Consider the following 25,632-nt stretch of genomic DNA (forward strand, 5'->3'; position numbering starts at 1 on the left):
AGCATAGCAGTGATAGGAAAAGCCATGTTTCTGAATGACGGAACCTAATGATGACATGTAGATGGAGAAGAGAAGTGGTCCAAGGACTGAGCCCTGGGGAACCCCAGCAGCTAGATGATGTGACTTAGACACTACACCTCTCCATGACACCCTGTAGGACCTACCAGAGAGGTAAGACCTGAACCACTGGAGGGCAGTTCCTGAGATACCCATCGTCTTAAGTGTTGACAGGAGGATCTGGTGGTTAACTGTGTCAAAAGCAGCAGACAGATCCAGCAGAATGAGCACTGAGGATTTGGAAGCTGCTTTTGCCAGTCTCAGTGCCTCAGTTACCGAGAGCAAGGCAGTCTCAGTCGAATGGCCGCTTTTGAAGCCGGATTGGTTGTTGTCTAGGAGGTTGTCCCTTTCAAGAAACATAGAGAGTTGATTGAACACAACTCGCTCAAGGGTCTTTGCAATGAAAGGCAGAAGGGATACCGGTCGGTAGTTTTCTAAACGTGCTGGATTCAGAGAGGGTTTCTTAAGCAGTGGGGTTACCCGAGCCTGCTTAAATGCTGTGGGAAAGGTTCCCGTATGAAGAGAAGTGTTGACAATGTGAGTGAGTGCAGGAGTGATTGAAGAAGAAATGGCCTGAAGGAGGTGAGTGGGTATAGGATCAAGTGGACAGGTAGTAGGGTGATTGGAAAGGGTGAGTTTAGAAATATCTGCCTCAGAGAGCGGAGAGAAGGATGGAAGCGTGTTCGTGTTAGTTGTTGAGATGTGCTTGTCAGTTTGTGATGAGGAGAACTGTTTGCTGATGAGGGATGTTTTGTTTGTAAAAAATGATGCAAAGTCATCAGCTGTAAGAGTTGATGAAGGAGGGGGAGGAGGAGGACAAAGGAGAGAGGAGAATGTTTTAAAGAGTTTGCGAGAGTCAGAGCATTTGTTGATTTTGTTGTGGTAGTATGTTGTTTTAGCAGTGGAGACATTTGTAGAGAAAGAAGAGAGAAGCGACTGATACAAGGTAAGGTCAGTATAGTTTTTAGATTTCTGCCATTTCCTCTCTGCCGCCCTGAGTCCAGAGCGATGTTCACGGAGAACTTCAGACAGCCAGGGGGCAGATGGGGTGGGGCGGGCTGGTCTGGATGAGAGGGGGCAAAAACTGTCTAAGGAGGATGTTAGAGTGGAGCAAAGAGTGTTGGTAGCACTGTTAGTGTCCAGTGCTGAGAACTGAGCAGGTGGAGGGAGTGAAGATGAAACCATAGTGGATAGGCGAGAGGGAGAGAGGGAGCGTAGATTACGCCGAAAGGTAATCTGCGTAGGAGTGCGTGTTGTATCAGGAGTCAGTATGAGGTTAAGAGTGATGAGAAAGTGGTCTGAGGTGTGTAATGGAGTAACTAAAGTGTTGTCCGTGGAGCAGTTGCGTGTGTATACAAGGTCTAATTGGTTACCTGATCTGTGAGTAGCCGTAGTAGATACTAACTTAAGGTCAAATGAAGTCAGTAGAGTGCTGAAGTCTGTGGCTAGGTGTTTATCAAGATGGATGTTGAAGTCACCCAGCAGAATCAGTGGAGTGCCATCCTCAGGGAAGCTAGAAAGTAACACATCCAACTCCTCCACAAAGTTACCGAGGTGACCTGGAGGACGATAGACCACTACCACATGGATTTTAACAGGGTGAGTAACAGTGATTGAGTGCGATTCAAATGAACTGGCCGGTAGGGATGGTAATGGATCAAATTTCCAATCATTTGAGATAAGTAAACCAGTACCCCCACCCCTCCCAATAGGCCGAGGAGTGTGTGAAAAAGTTAAATTGGTTGAAAGGGCTGCAGGAGTGGCAGTGTCCTCTGGTTTGATCCAGGTCTCAGTTAGGGCCATGAGGCTGAGCTGAGAATGAGTCCCAATAGATGAAATGAAGTCTGCTTTGTTTACAGCAGACTGACAATTCCAGAGACCAATTGGAATAGAGAGTAAAGTAGCAGAGGATGTTAGGATATAGCGCAAATTATTAGGATTGCGGCGTCTCGTGTGTACAGAGCGTGAATTACGAGTGCTAGTAGTTATAGTTGAGATTTGAAAGCACATGGTGAATACAGATCAGAGAAAAGGCCAGATCGGAATTAGAAAAGAGCCGAACACAAATAATGAAAGGAAGATGATACTCAAGTGGCTTGTCGAGGTCCTTGCTCGAGAGGAGTTGCACAGGGAAGAGTTGAAGTCTTTACACTCGTCGGTCTTCACACAAGGAGGGCTTCACACTGCCACTTCCGCTGCCGCGGACTATCACGCTATTTATACTCACTTGAGTATCGTTATTGAAAGCAGCTGGGAACGCCCCCAACAAACTGACTCCCAACGTGGCAAATAATAGTCACGTTTAATTCAGCTAGCCAGCAGCAATAAACATGCCAAAGAAGACACAGTCGCTGCATAAGCTTCCTTCAGATCATAATATAAAAAATGTGTGATACTTAATTTATTTTTAATGAAGTTCCAGCTCACGTGGGGACGAACGTTTGTGTGTTCGCTTCATTTCACTGCGGAATCGTTTGTCAAGTTTCAGGTGCTGGATTTGCAGACACAATGTTGAGCCTTCTATATTGGATCCGACAGGAATGGTGCAACACACTTATGTGAGTAAAACGGCTTTTTTATATGTAATAGTTGTCCTGGGCCTGTGTGTTTTCCAGACCGGCTACCAAAGCGTACGCCCGTTGGCAGAAATAATATTTTTCTTTCTTGTTCTGGGCACGCATGCGCACGTCTCTGTGTGTGTGTGCGCTTACATCCACAGATTGTGCGGGTCATGTAATACAGAAATAATATTCCATTAATCGCAGGTGGATGAGAAATAAATCATTGTGTTTGTTTGATAAAGACATTTACGAGCCCTGTGAGAGAATCATTCCGGTTGACGCTTTCAAATCAATCCCTCCCTCATGTGAACTGACAGGGGAAGCTCATTAAATATGCAAATCTTATCCAATCCTAGCCGTGGGCGTTTACTTTTAAGTCTCCAGTGCGTCACTCCCATCAAAACCCAGCGTTCAGGAGAGAGCCTCAAAACCAGTGTAGAAAATAGCCTGTTACTTATTAGTTATGATATTTTTGAATGTAAAAACCATGCAAACATCATTACTTGACCTAATGAAAACCTTGATTTAAAAAAAAAAAAAAAAGCCAGTTCATGACGTCTTTAAGCATCTCTATTTTTTCCAGCCAGACTCATTGAACTTTCATTCCTTTCTAAATGTAGGAAGGAGGCAATATCATTGATGTCAACAACAAATTAATCAGAAACATGACAAAACATGAAAATCATGACAAGTTTTGTTACACTCATATGAGTCTAGATGTGTGAGTGAGCGTATGTGTGTGTCAGTCAGTCTCCTCCGTGGAGGCTCCGTCCCTCATTAAGGAAACAGAAATCAATCTAGCCCAAAACCCTCAGGAGCTTCTGCCTTCCTACAGCACCTGAGAGGATTCTGCAGCACACTCTCCATCTCCCTCTCCCCCTCTCTCTCTCTCTCTCTCCCTCTCTCACACACAAATGGTTTTCATCATAATAGGTACTTCCCACTGACTTCTATTGTTTTTTTTATATTCAGCTATATATAAAATGTTCTATCCCTTAACCATGCTCGTAAACTCAAACCCATTTTCCGTTTTTAGATTTTCATTATGGCATGATTTATTATATCTTTTACACTGTATTTCTGAGTGGGGGCTGTGGGTTGGATCAGACAAACTTGACAGACACACACACACACAAATACACACACTAACAAATGGTAACAAACACAAACATATTCTAACAAACACACTTACATACTGAACAAGTAAATCCAATCACACTCTAAAAAACAAAACACATTTAAACAAATTAACAAACACTCAAGATGAATGCACACGTACTCAAACAAAAACACACCCACACATTAAGAAAAAACACTAAAACAAAATGTGCACACAAACATACTCATGTGAAAAACATTAAGAAACAAAACACAATAACAAACAAAAGTCACACACTATCAAACATACACAATTAAAAACAAAACTCAAGCACTAAAAAACAAAACGCATACACTTACAAACATACTAGCACAATACACATTAACACACACAAAAACTACAAAATGTGCACACAAACACAAAACACAATAACAAACAAAACTCACACACACACTAACTAAAATACTTGTACAACTACAAACAAAACAGACACACAATAACAAACATACTTGCACAATTACAAATAAAACACACACACACACACACACACACACACACACACACACACACACACACACACACACACACACACACACACACACACACAATAACAAACAAAACTCACACACAATAACAAACATACTTGTACAACTATAAACAAAACACACACTAACAAACACTTGTATAACTACAAACAAAACTCACACACACTAACAAACATACTCATACAATACCAAAAAAACATACTTCCACAATAACAAACGAAACTCAAGCTCTACTAAACAAACAAAACTCACACAATAACAAACAAAACTCACACACACAAACAAACATACGCACACAATAACAAACAAAACTTAGACTAACAAACATAAACAATAACAAACCAAACACACACACTAACAAACATACACAATAAGAAACAAAACTCAAGCACTACTAAACCCAAACGACACTCACACACACACACACACACACACACACACACACACACACACACACACACACACACACACACACACACACACACACACACACACACCAAACACAATTTAAACAGTAACCAACACAAACATACTCAGTCACACAATAAAAAAAAAAAATGAAGAAACACAAAACATACAATAACAAACAAAACACACACACACACACAAAAAATACTTGCACAATAACAAACAAAACTCAATCCCTACTAAAAACAGACAAAACTCCTTCAAGTAATGTATTTTCTTATACACTCATACACAAAGTTTCTCATGTTGTGAAATCATTCAGCTGAATAGCTCATTCTTTGCTGTTGGCTGGCAGGCTGGCCCTCAGGTTGACTGGCTAATGATCACTAAACTCTCCCCAGGCCACTGAATGAAGCTCATTCCTACCGTGCCGCAGCTGCGAGGAGGTTCTTGGCATTTGCTGCCCCCGGATCAACGGAGAGGGACTTGGCGGCCAACAGCAGCTTACTGGATGCCATGGAGATGTTCTTCAGGTTGCCAATCACCTGGATCTGGTCATCTTTGGACTGTGAAAACAGAAGATGGCAGCTCAGCCGGCAGCAAAACTATAAAGCTTTTCAACTTTATTTTAGCAGAAAAATGTGCACTTCTTTGAAAAGAGATTATATTTCACTGCAAAAATTTTTTATGGATAGTTCACCCAAAAATTATACTACTATAATTTTATTTACCCCCCCCCACCCCCCAAAAAAAATATAATAATAATTTCAAGCTTTAAAAAGGATGTAAAAGCACCATAAAAGAATCATATGTGGTCCAAATTTCTTATTTATGTAGCATATTTTTATTGTGTGAAGAACATACATTATTTGCCTTTCAACAAAGCATGTAGACCTACTGAACATTAATTACACAATACCACATAGTTCAAATTCATGAGTAAATTTGATATGCTTTTGTAATTTTTTTCCTAAAATAGCAAACTGTGGCTGTTTACTTGTTATTTAGATGGCCACTAGTCTCACAGATCTGCTGATGGCTTCTGGCCTGTCCTTCTAGACCTCTGTGCCCCTCACTAGCCCTCAGTCTTCCTATAATGGGGATGTCACGCTCCATCAAGCACTTGCGCCTCTCCAAATTAATCAACAAAACATGCAGAACCAGAACATCATCAAAGATTTCATTAGGGCGGAGTGTCTTCATGCTCTCTGGGACAATTATGTGCCTGAGTGAATTGGAGGCGCTAATTAACAAATTAATCAAAACTTTAAAATGCATATAAAGTTTTTTTTTTTTTTTTGGATAACTGTTTAACATACACTATATGAACAAAAGTATTGGGACACCTGACCATTGCACGAACATGGACTATAATAACATCATATTCTAAATACAGACATCAATATGGAGTTGGTCCCTGCTTTGCAGCAAGCTTCCACTCTTCTGAGAAGGCTTTCTGTGGGAATTTTTGCCTATTCATTCCATAAAAGCATTTTTGAGGTCAGGCATTGATGTTGGACAAGAAGGCCTGGCTTGAAATCTCTGGTTAGTGCATCCCAGAGGTGTTCGAATGGGTTGAGCTCTGTGCAGGCAAGTCAAGTTCTTCCCCGCCAAACTCATCCAAATGTGTCTTTATGGACCCTGCTTTGTGCACTGGGGAAACATAGCATTGTCCAAAATGGTGTGCTGAAGAATTAATATTTCCCTTCACTGGTAAGGGGTCTAGTACAGCCTCTGAAAAACACCCCATACCAAAATCCACCCTCCACCAAACTTTACAGTTGGCACAGTGCAGTCAGGTAACATTCTCCTGGTGATTTTCCCATCAGACTGTCAAACAGAGAAGTGTGATTCGTCACACCACAGATCACGCTTCCAGCGGCGGCGTGCTTTACACCACTCCATCCGACGCTTGCCATTGTACTATGTGATGTAAGGTTTGGCTGCAGCTTCTCAGCCACTGAAACTCATTCCGTGAAGCTCCCGCCACAGTTTTCATACTGATATTAATACCAATGGAAGTTTGGTACTCTTCAGCTATGGAATTAGAACAGCATTGGTGAATTTTATGCACCGTCAGCACTCGATGACCCTGCTCTGTGACTTTACATGACCTTACGCTGTGGATGAGTTGGTGCTGTTTCTAAACGTATTCCAATAATGCCATTTGAAGTTAACCCTGGAATATCTAGCATGAATGAAATTTCACGTACTGACTTGCAAAGGTGAAATCCTATCGCAATATTATGCACGAATTCACTGAGCTTTTCAGAATGACCCATTTTTTCACAAATGTTTTTTAATGCAGACTGTTTTTAACACAAATGTTTTTTAATCAAGCTGGGTTCTTGATTTTATACACATGTGAAAATGGGTCTGAATGAAACACCATAACTCAATAACTAAGAGGTTTCTCCCAATATTTTTGTCCATATTGTGTATATAATCAGGGCTTGACTTTAACACCTGGCAGGTTGAAATTTATATACAATATAGACATTTTTCAATTGTAGTCTTTTGAAGGCATCTGAAATAATAAACTAAGTGCAATGTAGTGTTGTCAAAAATATAGATTTTTCTAAACATATTGATACTGAAATGCTTCCAATACTAATTTTCTGCAGAATAGATACAGCTACGTTTTTTCTCTCTCTCATCTCTCCGACAGCGAGTTACACACAAACCTGCCTCCTCTCACTCGTTTCATTTGCTCTGGATGAACATTGGTGTTACAGTGTTTGAATTTCAGTGTGGGATTGTGCATATTGCCCATCATTTTACTCATTCCTGCAGATTTTGTGCTCATACCCAAAGTGTGCACACATAAAGCGGCCTCTCTGTACTTAATTGAGTTAGTTTTTGCTCCTTAATTGCACTTAAACAGTCAAATACACACACAATAATGCCAAAATGCCGACCTTGGCAAGTATTCACATAAACAGTCAGTTATGTTTTAAGTGAATGTAAACAGTTGAGAAAGCAAAACGCATGTGTAATATTATAATGGATCTGTGCGTCAGGTCTTAAAATGACAGAAGCCTAATATACCTGCTTCCAAATTATGAGATAATATAAAAAAATATGTATATAGTAGTGTTTCTCCATGGTATTAATGTCAAAATTGTGGCCAGTTAAACTTTGGAAAACCACTAGCCCCAGTGGCGAGGTAATGTCAAACCCTGTATATAATGTACACTACTGTTCAAAGGCTTGGTGCCGTTTTAAAGAAATTAAAACTTATTTAAGGACACGTTCAATTGATCAAAAGTGACAGTAAACACATTTATAATGTTACAAAATATATTTCTATTTCAAATAAATGCTATTCTTTTAAATGTTTTATTCATCGAATTCTGTCAACAATATATCACGATTTTCACAAAAATATTTAGCAGGGGAACCGATTTCAACACTCATAATAACAAGAAATGTTTCTTGAGCAATAAATCAGTATGATTTCTGAAGGATCATGTGACACTGAAGACTGATGTTGAAAATTCAGCTTTGCCATCACAGGAATAAATGACATTTTAAATATATTATATTAGTAAACACTTATTTTGAATTGTAATAATATTTCACAATAAAACTGTTACTGTATCTTTAATCAAACAAATCTAGCTTTAGTGAGCATAAAGGTACAGTCACATTAAAAACTTAAGAGGAATGGAGGAAACGGAAAACATTTATTGTCAATAGTGTAGCAATCTATGAAGCAAAGCTTACACATAAGTTACTCTCAAACCAAGCAGCTTTCTATTGGTCAACACCTTGTTTTCACATGACCAACTGAGCAAAATGGAGAACTTTTTCTGTCTTCACACAGTATTCCCAATTGTGTGGTTTCCTATTTGAATGACTGGATTTCACTCACAAAATTTTGCTGAGCATTGGTAAATGTGACCTAACATTAGTGTGAAGTGACAAATTCACAGTGAGAAAGAACATATTTGTTCAATATACAGTTATGTAAGTGGGATTTTGTACCAATGAGATTACTCTGTGGGCAGAGCAGATGATGAACTGACTCCTAGCTCTGAAAAGGCATTGAAACCGTACCTGAGTGTGTCCGGCCATCTCAATGCCGGCATCTAAGAACTCGTCAAAGTCTTGGCTGAACTTCCCAGAAGCCATAGCCAGCTGGCCGCTGCTGCCACGCGAAGACTGCACCACATCCCCAGCCGAATGGTTCAGCTCGGCTGCCGTGTGGTTCAGGTCCGTCTGGGCCTCTTGGAAGGATTTGGAACATGGAGGAAGCTGGAAAAACAGAAGAGGGTGAAATGTCAGAGTTTCGGATTAGGTTAGTCACTGATAAACTCAATGTGCCCCATTAATTTCTATGTAAAGCAATTGCAAACTGCAAAAATTTACGTATTAGCGATTTTGTCTAATCATTAAAGTTTAGATTTGCTAGTAGCTACAAAGAACTGACAAAGTACTCACATTTTCCACAAGCAATTTTTTACTGGCCTCGCCAATGCTCCTGAGAGCCATGTCCACATCCTTCTGTCCAGGTAAGCAGTTCACACAGTTATTCAGGGAGTGAGAGACGGCCTTCGCCACCTGAAAAAAACCCAGCACATACACTCCCATCAATAACTCTACAAAGCCCCAGAGAGATGCCGCTTGAATCTAAAATTTAAATCAGCCCCTCAGCACAACAGAGAAATCCATGTCTCTAATTTATGCCACTGTCACAGACATATGCCAAGCAATATGTTTGTGTCCCAAAGGAACCTGTTCGAATCGGGAGGCGCACTGGCACCTTCCAGAAAAAAGGACCGCCGAGAAACCGAAAGACGATAGAAAATTGCTCAGTTTATTGGAGATAATTGCCAAGAGGGAGCTGATGGGAGATTGATCTGGATTTAAGTAGCTGAAGATAACAAAAAAGTATTCTGGCCTCAAATAAATATGAGTAGATATATACACCATTGTTTTTTGGAAACTATGTAACCTTGAGTAACTTCTACTTTCAATGAATCTTCTCGCAGATGGCCAGACGTCTGTTTATTTGTGTGTTGTTCAAAGTTTAAATCTACGCTTGAATCGTCTTACCCAACCCAGGCTCATTGGACTCTGCCTACATTTTTGCAACACCCAAAATATGTTCCTCCAGGTACGTTTACCTGCACTTTTTGGGTGAAACGTCCACCAGAGGCGCTAAGTGGTAATATTTTTAAATATAAAATATAAAACCATCATCTCCGCTTGTATGTCTACGCCATGTGATTCCGCCAACCTGTTCTCACAGAATTAATATTTATAGCCTAATTTTATATTTTGGAGCAACTAACTCCACTCCTACCCTAAACCTACCCACTCTCAACAATATAAAACACGTAACAGGCAAATAAATGTACAGTCACGTGTATTTATTGCAAAAACTGACCAAAGAACTGTATAGAAGTATTAACTCATGTTGCATTCCAAGTCTTCTGAAGTCATACGATATCTTCATGTGAAGAACAGAAGAACAGAGTTGATCTTAATGTTTTAATCATTGAAATGATGATCGCGCTCCTTTGCGAACAGAACACACACACACACACACACTCGTTCATTTATATTTCTAATTCAAATGATACACACGGCAAGTGACGCGATCAGTCACGAGACAAAAGAGAGCCAATGGCATTTTACAATCAAAGCTGACGTAATGACGCAATTGGTCACGAGACACACGACAGCCAATGCTGTCAAAGCTGACGTAACGTTTCTTCCGGCGGCAATATTTGAAATGTATTATCTTTAGCGGATGGACTTGACGTTCTGATCGCTTTTGGGGATTTTCTTCACACAAATCAATCGTTTGGCCTCGGAACACTTGGAGTATTTGTACTTTCTGAATAAATTACGCATGCAATCGTATCTGCCTGTTATCCTGTTTTTTATAATGCACAAATGGGTAGGTTTAGGGAAGCGTTTAAGTTTACACATTCAAAATGTGTCTGAATATGTGTGTGTCCACAAGGTAAATGGATTTATAAACATACTAAATTGTTTTTTTGAAAATGTAAAAATGTAGACTATTTCTTGTGATGGGTAGGTTTAGGGGCTGTGTGTGTGCGTGTGTGTGCGTGTGTGTGTGTGTGTGTGTGTGTGTGTGTGATGGGTAGGTTTAGGGGCTGTGTGTGTGCGTGTGTGTGTGTGTGTGATGGGTAGGTTTAGGGGCTGTGTGTGTGTGTGTGTGATGGGTAGGTTTAGGGGCTGTGTGTGTGTGTGTGTGATGGGTAGGTTTAGGGGCTGTGTGTGTGTGTGTGTGTGATGGGTAGGTTTAGGGGCTGTGTGTGTGTGTGTGTGTGTGTGTGTGTGTGTGATGGGTAGGTTTAGGGGCTGTGTGTGTGTGCGTGTGTGTGTGATGGGTAGGTTTAGGGGCTGTGTGTGTGTGTGATGGGTAGGTTTAGGGGCTGTGTGTGTGTGTGTGCGTGTGTGTGATGGGTGGGTTTAGGGGCTGTGTGTGTGCGTGTGTGTGTGATGGGTAGGTTTAGGGGCTGTGTGTGTGCGATGGGTAGGTTTAGGGGCTGTGTGTGTGCGTGTGTGTGCGATGGGTAGGTTTAGGGGCTGTGTGTGTGCGTGTGTGTGTGATGGGTAGGTTTAGGGGTAGGGGCACTGTAGGGGGATAGAATGAAACGGCTAAAAAGCGATTATGCGTTTTTATAGCACGCCTAAATGGCATATGAATTGCCGTGTCATACATACACCATTTCATGAGATCAGTCAGGGAATGGAGAAAAAATATTACCACTTAGCACCTCCGGTGGACGTTTCACCCAAAAAGTGCAGGTAAACGTACCTGGAGGTACATATTTTGGGTGTTGCAAAAATGTAGGCAGAGTCACGTATTTCCAATGAGCCTGGGTTAGTCTTACCTGTGCTAATCTCTGCTGGCTCTCGGCATCACCAGGGCACACCAGGGCTTGGTGGGCTTCGTGGATTAGCATGGACGAGCCCTCCATCACATGACAAGCAGAGTCCAGCATAGCCGCTGCAGCCTGAGGCTCCATGATACTCGCCGCTACTCCCCTCGCGGCCTGAGCCAATATCCTTAGAGCTTGAGCTGTTTCCCTCGCTGCCACACCTGTCGAAAACACACACAATTCTAAACACACCACAAGACTTCTGGAAAAATGTCCTTTGGACAGACGAGACCAAAGTGGAGATGCTCGACCATAATGCACAGCGCCACGTTTGCAAAAACCAGACACAGCATATCAGCACAAACCTCTCATACCAACTGTCCACCACACTGATGATTTTTGGCTTGTTTTGCGGTCACAGGACCTGCTGGGCACCTTGTAGTTAGTCAACCATGAACTCCTCTGTATATCAAACTATTCTACAGTCAAATGTGAAGCCATCTGTCGGACAGCTAAAGCTTGGCCAAAATTAAGTAATACAACAGGACAAAAATCTTAAGCACACCAGAAATTCTACAACAAAATGGCTGAAAAAGAAAAGAATCAAGGAGTTGCACTCTACCAGTTCAAGTCCAGATTTCCTGACTGAAATGTTGCGGTGGGACCTTAAAGCTGTCCATAAATAAATGTCCACAAGCCTCATTGAACAGCAACAACATTGTAAAGAATAGTGGGCCAAAATAGGGATTGCTGTTAAAGGTGGCTATTGAATCATGGGGTGTACTTACTTCTTCCCCCACATATGGCTTCTCCATTTTGCCTTTATTTTCGTTTGTTTGTGTAATATGTCATGTTGTTGTTCATTTACCTAATTTATTATTATAGTATTGTATTTACCTAATTTTAAGACCTGCTAAGGACCATATAATTTTTTATTATGCCCTGATCCATAAAACATACAGTATAATTCAAATAGGGTGTACTTTCTTTTTCACATGACTGTATGTGCCAGAATATAATAATAGCCAGACAATTTAATCTGATGGTATTTGGCATTCTGAGTTTTTCTCTAAGTGATTAACCTATATAACAGCCATACTGATTAATTGGCCAATATTTGGCCTTCAGATATTTATTTCTATTGACCTACAATATATTGGCAAAAGTTTTGGGACGGCTGCCTTTACATGACATCCCACTATTAATCCATAGGGTTTAATATGGAGTTGGCTCTTCTGGGAAGGCTTTTCACAAGGTTTAGGGGTGTGCTTATTGGACATTTTCATGATTCTTCTAGAAGCACTTTTGTGAGGTCAGGCATTGATGTTGGACGAGAAGGCCTGGCTCCCAGTATCCACTCTAATTCATCCCAAAGGTGTTCTATCGGGTTGAGGTCAGGACTGGCCAGTCAAGTTCCTCCTCACCAAACTCAAACAGGAAGGGGCCCTCCCCAAACTGTTTCCACAAAGTTGAAACTGTTCCCCCCCCCCCCCCCCCCTGCAGTCAGGCAAGTAGCACCTGGCATCTGCCAAACCCAAACTCATCCATCGGATTGCCAGATAGAGAAACGTGATTCGGCACTCCAGAGAATACGTCTCAACTGTCCAGTGATGGCGTGCTTTACACGACTGCATTCGACGCTTTGCATTGCACTTGGAGATGTAAGGCTTGGATGCAGCTGCTCGGCCATGGGAACCTATTCCATAAAGATCTCTACACACTGTTCTTGAGCCAATCTGAAGGCCACACGAAGTTTGGAGGTCTATAGCTACTGACTCTGGCAACTTCTGCGCACTGTGCACCTCGGCATGGTCTGACCCCTCTCTGTTGTTCCCAATCGCTTCCACTTTGTTATAATACCACTAACAATTGACAATGGCATATTTAGTGATGAGAAATTTTTACTTATTGCACAGGTAGCAACTAGGGAAATTTTCCCACCGGTTAGTCGACGTGACAACACCGATAAAATCGGTATCACCGGTGTGAGTGTTTCCAATGAATTCTTATGAAAGTTAAGCTGCCATAGCCAGGAACTGAAAACACGCAGACTGGACAGCTGTGAGGCCGTGCTCATTTTAATTTAGGTTTAGAATTAGCACCAATCTCGGGGCGGTGTGTTTGAATTGTGGGTTCATTAGCTTATTATTCTTAATGAAAAACACAACAACAAAACAGTACGATGACAATCTCACTTAAATAGGCGAGTTTTCATTTCGCTTTGAAACCAAATCTTCCACAATCATCTTTCGCTCTCGTGATAAGTGTGCGTGCTGCGACTCTTGATCGGCTCACACTGTATTGAGCAGACACGTTCAGTTTTTAATTGTAGTGTCTGTTCTCTAACTGAACTAAATTATTTTATTGCTATAAAATTTTAAAAGAGGGGTTGGGGGGTTACAGCGGTGGGCAAGAAGTTATATAACACGACTATTGCAGCAAGCCTAGTAGCAACCTATCACGGTACAATGCTTGAATTCACGGAGCTCCTGAGAACGACCCATTCGTTCACACGTTTGTAGAAGTGTCTGCATAGGTGCCTCGGTGCTTCATTTTATACACCTTTGGCCATGGAAGTGATTGAAACCTGAACTCATTGATTTGGAGGTGTGCCTCAATACTCTTGGAAATATTTTGTATGTTGAGCATTAGCTGACCAATATTTGGCATTTTGAGATTATATTTGGCCAATTAATATGCTTGTATTTGACACTATGGTCTGGTACTGATTAATCTACCAATATTTAGCATTCTAAAATTGTATCAATCAGGGATCTATCAATTAATAAGTGCATATTTGGTATTATATTAATCATAGCGATTGCGGGATATATCTCTCAGGCTAATTAATGGACTGACATTTGGCATTGAGATATCTATATCTATCATCGCGCAATACTGCAAATGCCTTCATTTAGTTTTGCCAATTTGTGTGTGTCCCATTTGGATCATTGAATCACAGGCTAGCAGAATAATATTGCCATTCAAATACACTCTCATATTCTCTCATATATTAACACTTGTATCTGCCATAACAATTTATACCAGCCATCAACTTATACTCATATCCATACAGCACATTCACTTTAACCTTGTTTTTACATTTACAGACTGAACCCACATTAGTGCAATAAACTGTAATTGCAAAATGAAAGACATTTTTGAAGCACTCAGCTCAAATGTCTTGTTCCAAAAAAAGCTTTAAGCCTCGATTCGGTGCATGGTTGACCCAATGCCCCTGCTGTTCCACCAAATGAGCGTGGAAAGAAAATAAGGTGCCATATGGGATCTGGCCTTTACTTATAGAACTGAAAGTGAAAAGGGAAGGGCCAATGCAGGCAAATTGCATCAAATTGCATTATCCAGCCAAGTAGAGCCCAATTGCTGATGGTATGTTAAATCTAGTGAAAATAAGATTAATGAGGGACGGGGGTTAGTTATACCCTTGGCTTGAGAAGCTGCAGGAGCCGAAGTGGAAGAGGGGGGATTTGTTTGAGCGTGCCATTAAAATCTGTCATCAGAAGCTCTCCTGAGAGCAGCGATCTAGCCAGACAGAGAATAAAAATGTATGGGAGGTGCAGGTAAGTTACAGCATCGCTCTTTTTTTCTGTTTTCATGCCTTTAATGCGGAACAAGTAGCGCTGAAGGAAAAACTCAGCCAGTTTTTTGAGATACTGGCATCTTGTGGATGCATTTTTAGAAAAGAAAATTCTGCAAATGTCTTAAAAGAAAAAAGTGGACAGTATTTCCGCCTGTCATACAGAAGACCAGGGTTCAATTCCCTGACGGGAAGGCACTTCTTATTGGCAACTGTGGCCTAATAGTTAGAGACTCAGACTAGTAACCCGAAGGTCGCCGGTATGATTCTCAATTGAGCAAGGCAAATACCCTATGGGCATCATACTATCACTGTAGCTGAATAAACATAAGATTGAACTGCTTTTATTAATTAAACATGACTAATAAACACACGACTACGACAATATATGGTTTATCCGAGTTCTTTAAGCCTTCTCTGGTATTTTCATTATAATAAAGTATATTTTACTTCTTTATCACTGTCATCAAATACTACGAAATAACATGTTGTGTGCCTCAAGCCACGTGCACACCGGTACGGTTATCACGTGCTTATTGCTAGCGTTTTTTTAAAATTCATCTTTGTGTTCATAACCAAGCGATATTTATTGGTGATGTGCCGAGTGAACGTGCAAATTTACTCTGGGATAGGCGCTAATTGAAAAACGAACAATTCCCCAGTACACAAGGTGGTGCTGTGCAACTTAACACTTCTTGGCTTGTCACACAGAAGAAGAAAAGAGCCAGTATTTATGTGCTTCCTAAAATCATTCACGCACTTTTTGCCAACTGGCAACTAGAACAATGCATATTTCAACATATCAAGTTTTTTGTAGTCGATATGGCGTTTGTCAAAGTTCTTTGTGTTCAGAGACCAGCAGCTCTACATTCATCTTGCCTCGTTGCATCCTCTTCGTCTACTTACTTTCTCTTCGTCGTCATCTTTTTAGGTATGAAAGTGTGCTCGGCAAGATCGTTTTGCGCTTGAGCGCCACCAAGTCATGTTTTACTGTAACTTTAGCAGCCTTAGGAACGCGAACAAAAGCGCCAAACTCATTGGTCAGACAGTTTTTAATGTGGCCTGTCAAACCCAAAAATATTATTAATACAAAATACGAGGCTTTTTTTTTTATTTACATGCTTTTGCGCCTGCCGTTTTGGGACATCCAAGATACAATTTATAGGGTTGTAAATGAACCTGTAAAACTGTATCTGTACAAGTTTTGCCCTTAAATAAGCCACATACCCTCTGTAGATATCAGAGAACAATTTAACATATTCTTTCAAATCATTCTAGGGGACCTTTAATCCAAAAATAATGATTGGTAAATAGGATGTTAATTCTGTAACATTTCCAACTTGTGTACATCCCTGTTGTTATTCTGTTTGTAATATTGTGCGTTTTGTATTCAGCCCCCATAGATTCTCCTGAAGTATTTTGTTTCATATGTTGTAAAGCCACATAAGTCATCTCACCAGTATAATGTTCATTGCCCTGGGCGGCGCAGGTCAGTAGCTGAGCCATGGAGGAGCCCACAGCTTTAGATGTACTCCCCAAATCCTGAGCACACTTCTCCAACTACAGACACAAGCATTGTGAAGACGTTATAGTAAAAATGGTACTGCAAACAAGCCTGATTATCAAATTTGTTATGTGGTACATTTCACATACTGATTGTCCTGGTAGTGGTTTGAGTTGTCCTTCCCGTGTGGCCATTTTGGCATCCTGTAGTTCACTCTTGAGTGTCTGAACAGCGCTGAGAGCAGAGTCAATCTCCAGAGGACCACACGCCTCATGAGCCTGCGACACAATACAGAAAAATTAACAATTTTGCGTCAAAAAGTTGCACAGTCTGTCGTGATTGGTCAGATGGCCCAGTCTGTTGTGATTGGTCTACCTGTGCTCTGATTGGTCAGATGGCTCAGTCTGTTGTGATTGGTCTACTCTGCTCTGATCAGTCAGATGGCTCTGATTTTGCTTGTGTTGCGTTCATAGCCCCTTTCACACTGCGATTCCGGCAAATACACGGATAATGCGACCCGGCATTTGTTCCCGGGCTGCTAGATTTGGCCCATTCACACTGCCAGCGAAATACCGTAATATGTGCTCTTTCACACACAACGCTTAACGGTCCCGGATCGAGTTGACACGTGACATCCTGATGTGACGTATAATGGCGAGCGATCTCAGCTTCAGCGCGGATAGTAAGGAGCTCCGTGGTCTCGACTTGTGTCCAGTTTGCGCACATTTCTGTTTGTTTAATTTTAGTTTATTTTGTATACGAACACTCTCTGCGTTTAAAACACCGACTAGCTCTTCTGGCACTGCAGGGTTGTATTATTGAAAAAACAGGCTCTAAGAGTTGCACGATAACTACGTACACGTTGCGGCATTAGTTTCGGCTTTTGTTCACACAGCGCTCGTCCCGGGTCAAATACCGCAATATTACTAGGTCCCCGACCCGGGTTCAATTCGGTAATCAATGCCGGGACGTGGTTGCTTTCACACAGAAGTCGACCCGGCAATGTTCCGGGAATATTGCGGGTCCGACGTGCAGTGTGAAAGGGGCTCATATTTCAGTCAAACCCAACCAGCCACACCCTAAGTGTATAAAGGTGTTTTGAGGCGGTGAACTATGGGTACCTTCTGTGCAGCTGTGCGCAGCTCTGCCAGGCAGGTGGCCAGGTTCTTGGCACACTGACCAAGCTGCATCGCAGCTGCCTGGTCGGTTACCGTCGGAACGGCCGCTTTAGCAGACGTCACCATTTTACTTCCTGGCTGTTTGGAGACAAACAAAACAAAACAAAAAAATGATAAAAAAAACAACATGAGGATGAATTAATGCCAAGTCGGGAGTGCAAACATAGCATTGTGTGTTACCTGCAGGAAACTCTGGCTGGCGATGATAAGGGCTAGCTGGGCACCAAGATCTTCCGGGTGGGCCTGACTGCCCCTCATCCCCTGAACTAGCTGTGGAATATGGTCTGCCACAGCCTGGAGAGCATCCACAAAACCAAAGTCAGAATAGTTTATTCCAAATTTTAATCCTCTTATAAATGAGTCTCCTGAATTTCTCAGAAAATAATTGTACCCAAAATACCTTGCAGCTGAACACGAGCTGCTGATGAGACATGGTGTTCTTATTGGATGCAGCTGCATTCTGGGCGGCGGCAATGGTCTGCGTCGCTGCCGCTGCGGCCTGCTTAGCTGCATTCTGTTCCAGACAAATAACATAATGAATTACAGCGTCAATTATTACTAACACAGGAAATAGTGGATGTGGACACAGTTAGATGTTAGACTATAACATCTGGTAAGGCTGCACGATTATGAGAAAACAGAGATTTTTCTGATAAAAAGATAAAGCAAAAATTGGCAACATGCTACACTTTTCAAGCAATAGCAAAAGGCGGTGAGGGAAAAAGATTCTTTGTATAAAGAAAGAATATTCATTGTGTGAGGACGGATGGTGTATGTAAGAAAGAACCTCAAGAACAAAGCCATCTTTGTTGATGTGAATAGACCAAACAGAACCAGAACGCTAAATTACACTGGTCTAATCTGCTCTGCTTGGTCAGATAACCCAGTCAGTTGTGATTGGTTTACTCTGCTCTGACTGGTCAAATGGTCCAGTCTGTTGTAATTAGATTTGTTCCAAAAGTAAAGGGCAATACAAATAAAATTGTATTATTATTATTATTATTGATCTACCACTTATACCATACGTCAGAAACTACATGCTTATCACCAAATCTGAATTTCAGTACGATACACCCTGCTATAAACAGTAATGATGTCATTGGTTTTACTGTATCAGTTCAAGCGTGAGTTCTTCATGCAAAGTGGATTTGCTTTCACAGTGCAGAAACTAGCGTCTTATCAACATAACAACGCAAAACAAACTCTTCCGTTCTTAGCTACAACTACAGGGTTTGAGGGTCGAAGACATTGTCTTCACAAGCAGCCAGTAAAGACCATAGACTGGCATTATGCAAATCTGATCCAAACCTACAAAGTTTCATGCAGGAAGTGAGAGTAGAATTACTAGACTCGTTTCAGACAGTTCAAAATCGATTCTTTATTATCTGTAATCTTTGAAACTATGCATACATTTTTAATTCACTAACAGCTATATCACACACTGCAAGAAAGGTAATATCCGAAAAAAACATAATGGGGGTACTTTATATAAAAGGTACTCTTTCTGTCCAATTCTTAATAGGATAGTTCAGCCTAAAAATTAATAAGAAGTTTACCAAATACTTTTATTTGTATACAAAGAAAGCTACTGTATACTGAAAAGTAGCCCAAATGTTCCCAACCGAAAAGTCCTTTACACGAGGATAAGTAAATAAATGATGATAGAATTTTTATAATCCACTGTTACATTTCATTAGAGTCTTCTACTATAATTTACTATGCTCAAATCAGAAGGCAGGAGCAAAACGGGAAGTGGGATAGTAATGCATGTCCTCACCTCCAGTCGGTGAATGAGTTTCTTTTTGATGGCATTCTGAGCGGCTGCGTTGGTGGCGACCCGTAACCCTTCAGCAGCCTCTCGCAGCCTCTGCTGTTGGTCTTCATTTTCTGGGTATGCGGCAGCCCCCTGCACAAATACAATTCAGGTACATTTACTGCATTAGTTTCATGTGCTTTACACATTTCTGTCAATTGGTTTTAGTAGCAGGTATATATACAGTTAACATGCAACATTAGGTTGTGTTGGGTTATTTTTCTCACTGCATACTTTTCATGTTATGCTGCATACCGACAATGTTAACGTAACATATGATGTATATGAAAGTGGATCTCAATTGTTATAATGATAAAAAAAAGGTTTAAAATGTTTTAAACAAATATTTTTGTCATATACACAGTCAGAATTATGTGTTTTTTATTAATTACTAAATAATAAGAATTAATAATAAAAAAAAAAAAAAAGAATTACTAAATAAAATAGCATTTTAAATATATAGCCAATTATGAGCAATCGTAACTACAAAAACTGAGAAATAGTTACTATTGTAAGATATAAAGTCACAATTATGTAGAATAACAGTAACATTTGAGATTTAATTTAACATTTGTGAAATATAAAGGTTGCAATTACAAGATATAGTCACTATTTTGAGATTAAATAAAGTAAAAACTTGTGAGATATACAGTAATTGTGAAATATAGTCAAAATTATGGGAAATACAATGAAAAATGTGAGATATAAAGTCACAAATATGAAATAAAGTCTAAATGATGGCAAATAAAATGAAAAATCTGAGATATAAAGTTACAATTATAAAATATAGCCAACATGATGGGAAATAAAATGAAAAATGTGAGAATATGTTAAAAATTATTGTCACAATTTTTTACTGTGATGTTTAGGCTTTTTCAAAACGATACGTTTTTCATGAAGTAATATGCCATATTGTTGCATGACCTAAACTGCATGTTTATTCAGCAAGTGTTGTCCAGTTAATTAATCCAATCCCATCCCAGCTGTTAATTAATCCAATTTTGTGTAAAAATATATTATCTCTGACTGTCCAATCAACTAATAATCAAGAAGATAAAGCATTATGTTATTTTTATTTTGAATTTTCTCATACAGTATGTACCATAGTCATACATATACACTGACATTATACATACTGCATATTACCTCCTTCCAAAACTAGTAGTTAATATACCATTTTGAAGCCTTTGTGTTTCTCATTGTTCCATTTTATCTCCTTGCTTAATGGTTAAACAGAAAGTGTAAGGCAATTCTCAGAGGACAAAGTTGTCAGAGATAAATCCCAGACTCGGTCAGCCCTGAGAAGGGAAATTTGTCAGCGACAGCAGAACACTCGGCTACGCCATCCGCACATTTACGGCACATTACAAAACATTCAATGCAAAGAGGAATTGGGGGCTGTCTGCTCCATCTCTGTTACCAAGGAAACCGTCTGTGGCGCATTCCTCATCTTTACGTTTGATAATGGCAGTGATGTTGTGATTAATGCATCATGGATCAAATGTGCCTAACAAGCCATAAACCAGCATTCCATATGTCTGCATATTAATCACATCCTAGCCATTTATACATCTCTATGTTGCTGATGGAGATTGACAATCGATTCAGTGGTCCATCTCATCATGAGTCAAATCGAAATCATGGCTCAGGGCTCTTTCAGGTATCAGAGATGAAACTGATGAGGGAAGGAAGCACATTTTACAGCGTGGCTGCAGATTCTGGGTTCAGAATTTTAAACAAAATGTGTCAATTGGGATACAATTACCTACATCTAGCCATATCATTATTTTTCTTCTTTAAAAAAAAAGATCAGTGATGGTATCAGGTTAAAAAATAATATAGTAGTGAATTAACATATACAATTTCATGGTATTGCCATGGTATAGGTTTAAGCATGAAAAAAAATCCCCATGTTATTACCATGCCACACATCGTCACGTTCCAAAGGTGACGACATACAAAATGGCTGAAACAACATGTTTTGCAAAACACATGTCTGAAAAAGCAGGCTATTACCATGGCTCGAAACAAAACAACAAAAAAACAAACCCAAACTTAACCAAACAAAACACAAAATCCCAAAACAACAAAAACAAACCATAAAAAAACAAAATCCTAAAACAAAACACAACACCACACCAAACAAAACCAAGCCAGACAAGCCAAAACTAAACAAAATCCCCAAAAAACCAAAGCACAAACACAAATGCAAAACAAAACCAAAAAAAAAAAAAAAAACATAAAACAAAAATCCAACACAAAACAACGAAAACAAACAAAACAAAATACAAAATCCCAACACAAAACAACAAAAAACAAATAAAAATGAAACACAACAAAATCCCAACACAATATTCCAAAACAAACAAAAAGCAAACAATCATCAACAACAACAAAAAACCTACACCAAAACACACACAAAAAAGTAAAACCAACACATTTACAAAATACTAAATTTTCATTTGGAAATCTCATGTTACCTGTCAAAAACCATGGTCAATGTAAATTTCGAGAGTGTATCCTGCTTTAGCGTTCATACCTTCGCAGCTTCCACCATTCTGGCAGTGGCATCGGCCAACAGCTTGGCAGCAGCGAGTAGTTTCTTGGAATTATCCACATCGATTTCAGCCTCAGCGTCAGAACGCATCGCATTCACCAAGTCTGAGGTGGCCTGGGCCAAAACACGCGCCTGTCGTACCATTTCACCTGTAAATATGAAAATAAATGTTATTTAAACACCACGATATCAGCATGTTGAGTGGGCAGATTCTTATATTTCCTCAGAAACATCTACTGGCATATTCTTGGCTCGTTGGTTCACTGTCCTTGACTTCAGAAGTTCAGACCCTGGCAGCCATTCCACGTTTCTTTGATGTGTGTGAATCTGGCAGAGCTAAAGCTGCTCTCTTTGAAAATCAATCTTTCTGCATTCTCTCTGCATATCACTTCAGGAACTGAAGCGCTCAAATGGTGTGCAGCCGTGTGACCCCAAGTACATCATTGATCAAGGGCCCTTTCAAAAGTGTGCCTACTCGTTTTCCATAAATGGACTCCGTATTTCCCGAACACCTACACAGATCCAGAAATACAAGCGTTGACAAGATTATCAAGGGATAGAGGTGTGCGTAAAGGGTGTTTCACCTCTCCAAAACGTAGGATGAATTCAGTGTGAAAATAGAAAACTTGTTAAATCAACATGAATTAAGTCAACAGAACTTTAGTTAAATGAGAAAAAACAAAAAGGTAGGATTGGATTTGATTTGATTCACTAGGAAATGAAAAGAATGCTTTTCATAACAGACCTGAATGGAAGTTTGCAGCTGAATGTGACCGACTTCTGAAGTACAGCCATATTTGAGGATGTGTAGACTGGAGGTCAAGTTCACCTTTTGAGTATATCCTGATGTATTTAAAATCATTAGTTGCCATTATTAAAGTTATTTACATTAAATTAACGCATTAACAACAGAGCCTAAAGCAATACTTAAATAGCTGTTTTGTTGTTGTCTGCTTATATTCAGACATGTGAATTTAAACAGTTAATAGTTTTCTAATATTGGGTCAAATGATAAATGGCACAATTTGGTAGCTCTCGAAAAAAAACACCCAACAAAAAGTTTTCACAGGCAAAGCAACTCATTTAATATACTGTATGTTTGGATACTGGTTGATACTGGTTTGGTTTCAATTAAATTCAATTTATCATCAACAAATTCAGTTGTTACAGATGTGGAGCAAATTATGACATGAAAGAGCGTAAAAAGCAACATTTCTTTTCTTTTGAATTACATGCACGGATGAATCGTGCACATTACGAACCTTAACGTGTATTAAGAAAATCAATTTTGATTTCTTCTTGACTTTAAAACTAAACAAATCTTTGATGGTGACGGCGAAGATTTGTGGGCCCGGGTCGTTTATCATGTTCCATGTTTTACTTGAACAGTTGCAGACAACCCCACTGGCACCTTTTGCCATGTGTTTTTCTTTAAAAAGTTCAAAGACAGTGTGAGTGTGTGTGTGATTGAGACCAGATTTGATGCTCTGTAGCGGTTTTATGTGACATGTTTTCAACAACCTCATGGGCCTAGAACCTTTTAAGGGTCCGTTAGACTTACGGCCATAGCATAACAAACATCTTCAGTTTTGAAAACGGCTTAAAAACACAACATAGACCGCAGACAAAATAACTTTTAGGGACCTCACTGAGACAAAATAAACTGGGGGTCAAATTTTTCAGAAAAACCACAGCACTGGAGACAAGATACAAAAAGCTGAGAAAAGCTAACAAGCTAAATATTTGTCAGTGCACTAAAACTGCAAATTAACATTGCTTGTGGGTCACTGGAAGTAGGGCTGCCAGCCGGTTAGCACACAACGACAGCTCCAAAATGAGGCCAGGAACACCATCAAAATTGTGCAATTCTGATTATGGAAAAGCTGATCCTATTGTGTCATGGCACAGATATGCTTTGTTTGGACGATGAGTCTAAAAGATATTAAAGCCCTCTTGTGTAATACTATATGCTTATTTGACTTTGCTTTCCATTTACTAAATAGATTCTCTGTATCCTGGAACTGTTCTACATCCTGTGGCACAAGCCCATCTATCACATTTAGTGGTACTTTCAAAGGCAAAAATCAGCATTTCTATTGCTCTTATTTGTGGTTAGGGGATTCAAACAATCCCTTAACCCCAAGTAATAAACATTGGCACAAAACTCATCAAGCACTGTGCATGAGACCTAAAATTGTGCGGCTTGTTAAGGAAAGGCTTATTACTTTTACTATAAGCGCTCATCTGTATGGATTTTGGTGGAGAAAGCGGGCAAATACACTATTAAATGACAATGTTATAATTCTTAAATTACATTTAAAGTCATAACCAGACACCAGTTAGGCTTGTTTTGAATTAAACACGTAAATGTAATTTTACATTAGTGTTGTCAAAAATACAGATACTTCGATATGTATCGATACTAAAATATCAGAAATGGTTCCAATATTGCTTTTCAGCATACACTGCAATACACTGATACCAGCTACGAGATCTCTCTCTCTTCTTTCTGACGGTGAATTGACACACACCCACCTCTCACTAACTCATCTCATTCATAATTTGACTAATTCCTGCAGGTTTCGTGCTCACACCAAAAGTGCGTGCACCACTTATCTATAAGTGCCACTTATACAGCCACCTCTAAAACAGCTTGCGAGTACCACAATGACTTCTTTTTAGTGGCTCATTGTGCTAAAACGGTCAAATACATACAAAATTATTCGGAAATTAAAAATGCCCATATTCAGGTATTCAGAGAAAATACAGTCAGTTTTGGAACATAAATAGTTGAGAGAAAACGCATTTTAAACTGTAACAGAATATGGAATTTTGTGCATTAAAGTGACAAAAGCCTAATAATCCTGCTGCTGTCTGTCATGTATATCAAAGAACAAAAGACAATTAATTTTTACAATGGGAGACAGTGCGGCGACAGTGACGCTAATCACTATCACATATTCTAGGCTTGCCCAAAAGCTGTTCCCTTTTGGCAAGAGGTACACAGATGCCTAGAGAAAATTTTCCAAACTAATATCCCTTTTGATATCTTACACATGTACCTAGGTCTGGAAACCCCAAATCTGACTTCAACTGCAGACAAGTATCTGTTTAGGATTCTGATAATGTCAGCCAGAAAAGCCCTGACACGAAAATGGCTTCAACCAGACCCACCAGGTACTGAAGAATGGTACAATACTATATACCAAATATATATAATGGAGAGACTCACTATGGCCTTAAGATTAGAAAAGGAAAAATGTATTCGTTTATGGACCAACTGGACAGAATATATAAGAGCAATAAGACCAGATCTCATCTGAGATTTGAGTAACAAGGGCAAAATGGAGTGGATAACAGGAGAGAGAGGATAAAATCAAACTGTAGTAAGTAAAATACAAGATTTTACCTACTTGCACAATTTTACCCACTTGTACCCTTGTATATAGTTG

At 39.8% G+C, this 25,632-nt stretch overlaps 1 protein-coding gene across 3 annotated transcripts in view; it reads right to left on the bottom strand.

Annotated features, from left to right (window-relative positions):
* tln2b (talin 2b) overlaps nucleotides 1–25,632 on the bottom strand; it is a 241,316-nt gene that overhangs the window by 49,992 nt on the left and 165,692 nt on the right. For all 3 annotated transcript variants that reach the window (XM_067435823.1, XM_067435822.1, XM_067435824.1), the window contains exons 20-30: nucleotides 22,163–22,329; nucleotides 19,588–19,716; nucleotides 18,211–18,324; nucleotides 17,991–18,104; nucleotides 17,754–17,888; nucleotides 16,782–16,910; nucleotides 16,586–16,688; nucleotides 11,543–11,751; nucleotides 9,114–9,233; nucleotides 8,730–8,927; nucleotides 5,097–5,236 (exon numbers count right to left, since the gene is read on the bottom strand). In XM_067435823.1, coding sequence (XP_067291924.1) covers nucleotides 5,097–5,236; nucleotides 8,730–8,927; nucleotides 9,114–9,233; nucleotides 11,543–11,751; nucleotides 16,586–16,688; nucleotides 16,782–16,910; nucleotides 17,754–17,888; nucleotides 17,991–18,104; nucleotides 18,211–18,324; nucleotides 19,588–19,716; nucleotides 22,163–22,329 — 1,558 coding nt within the window. The remainder of the gene's footprint in view (nucleotides 1–5,096; nucleotides 5,237–8,729; nucleotides 8,928–9,113; nucleotides 9,234–11,542; nucleotides 11,752–16,585; nucleotides 16,689–16,781; nucleotides 16,911–17,753; nucleotides 17,889–17,990; nucleotides 18,105–18,210; nucleotides 18,325–19,587; nucleotides 19,717–22,162; nucleotides 22,330–25,632) is intronic.

Source organism: Pseudorasbora parva, chromosome 25, assembly GCF_024679245.1.
Source record: "Pseudorasbora parva isolate DD20220531a chromosome 25, ASM2467924v1, whole genome shotgun sequence".
Lineage (NCBI taxonomy): Eukaryota > Metazoa > Chordata > Actinopteri > Cypriniformes > Gobionidae > Pseudorasbora > Pseudorasbora parva.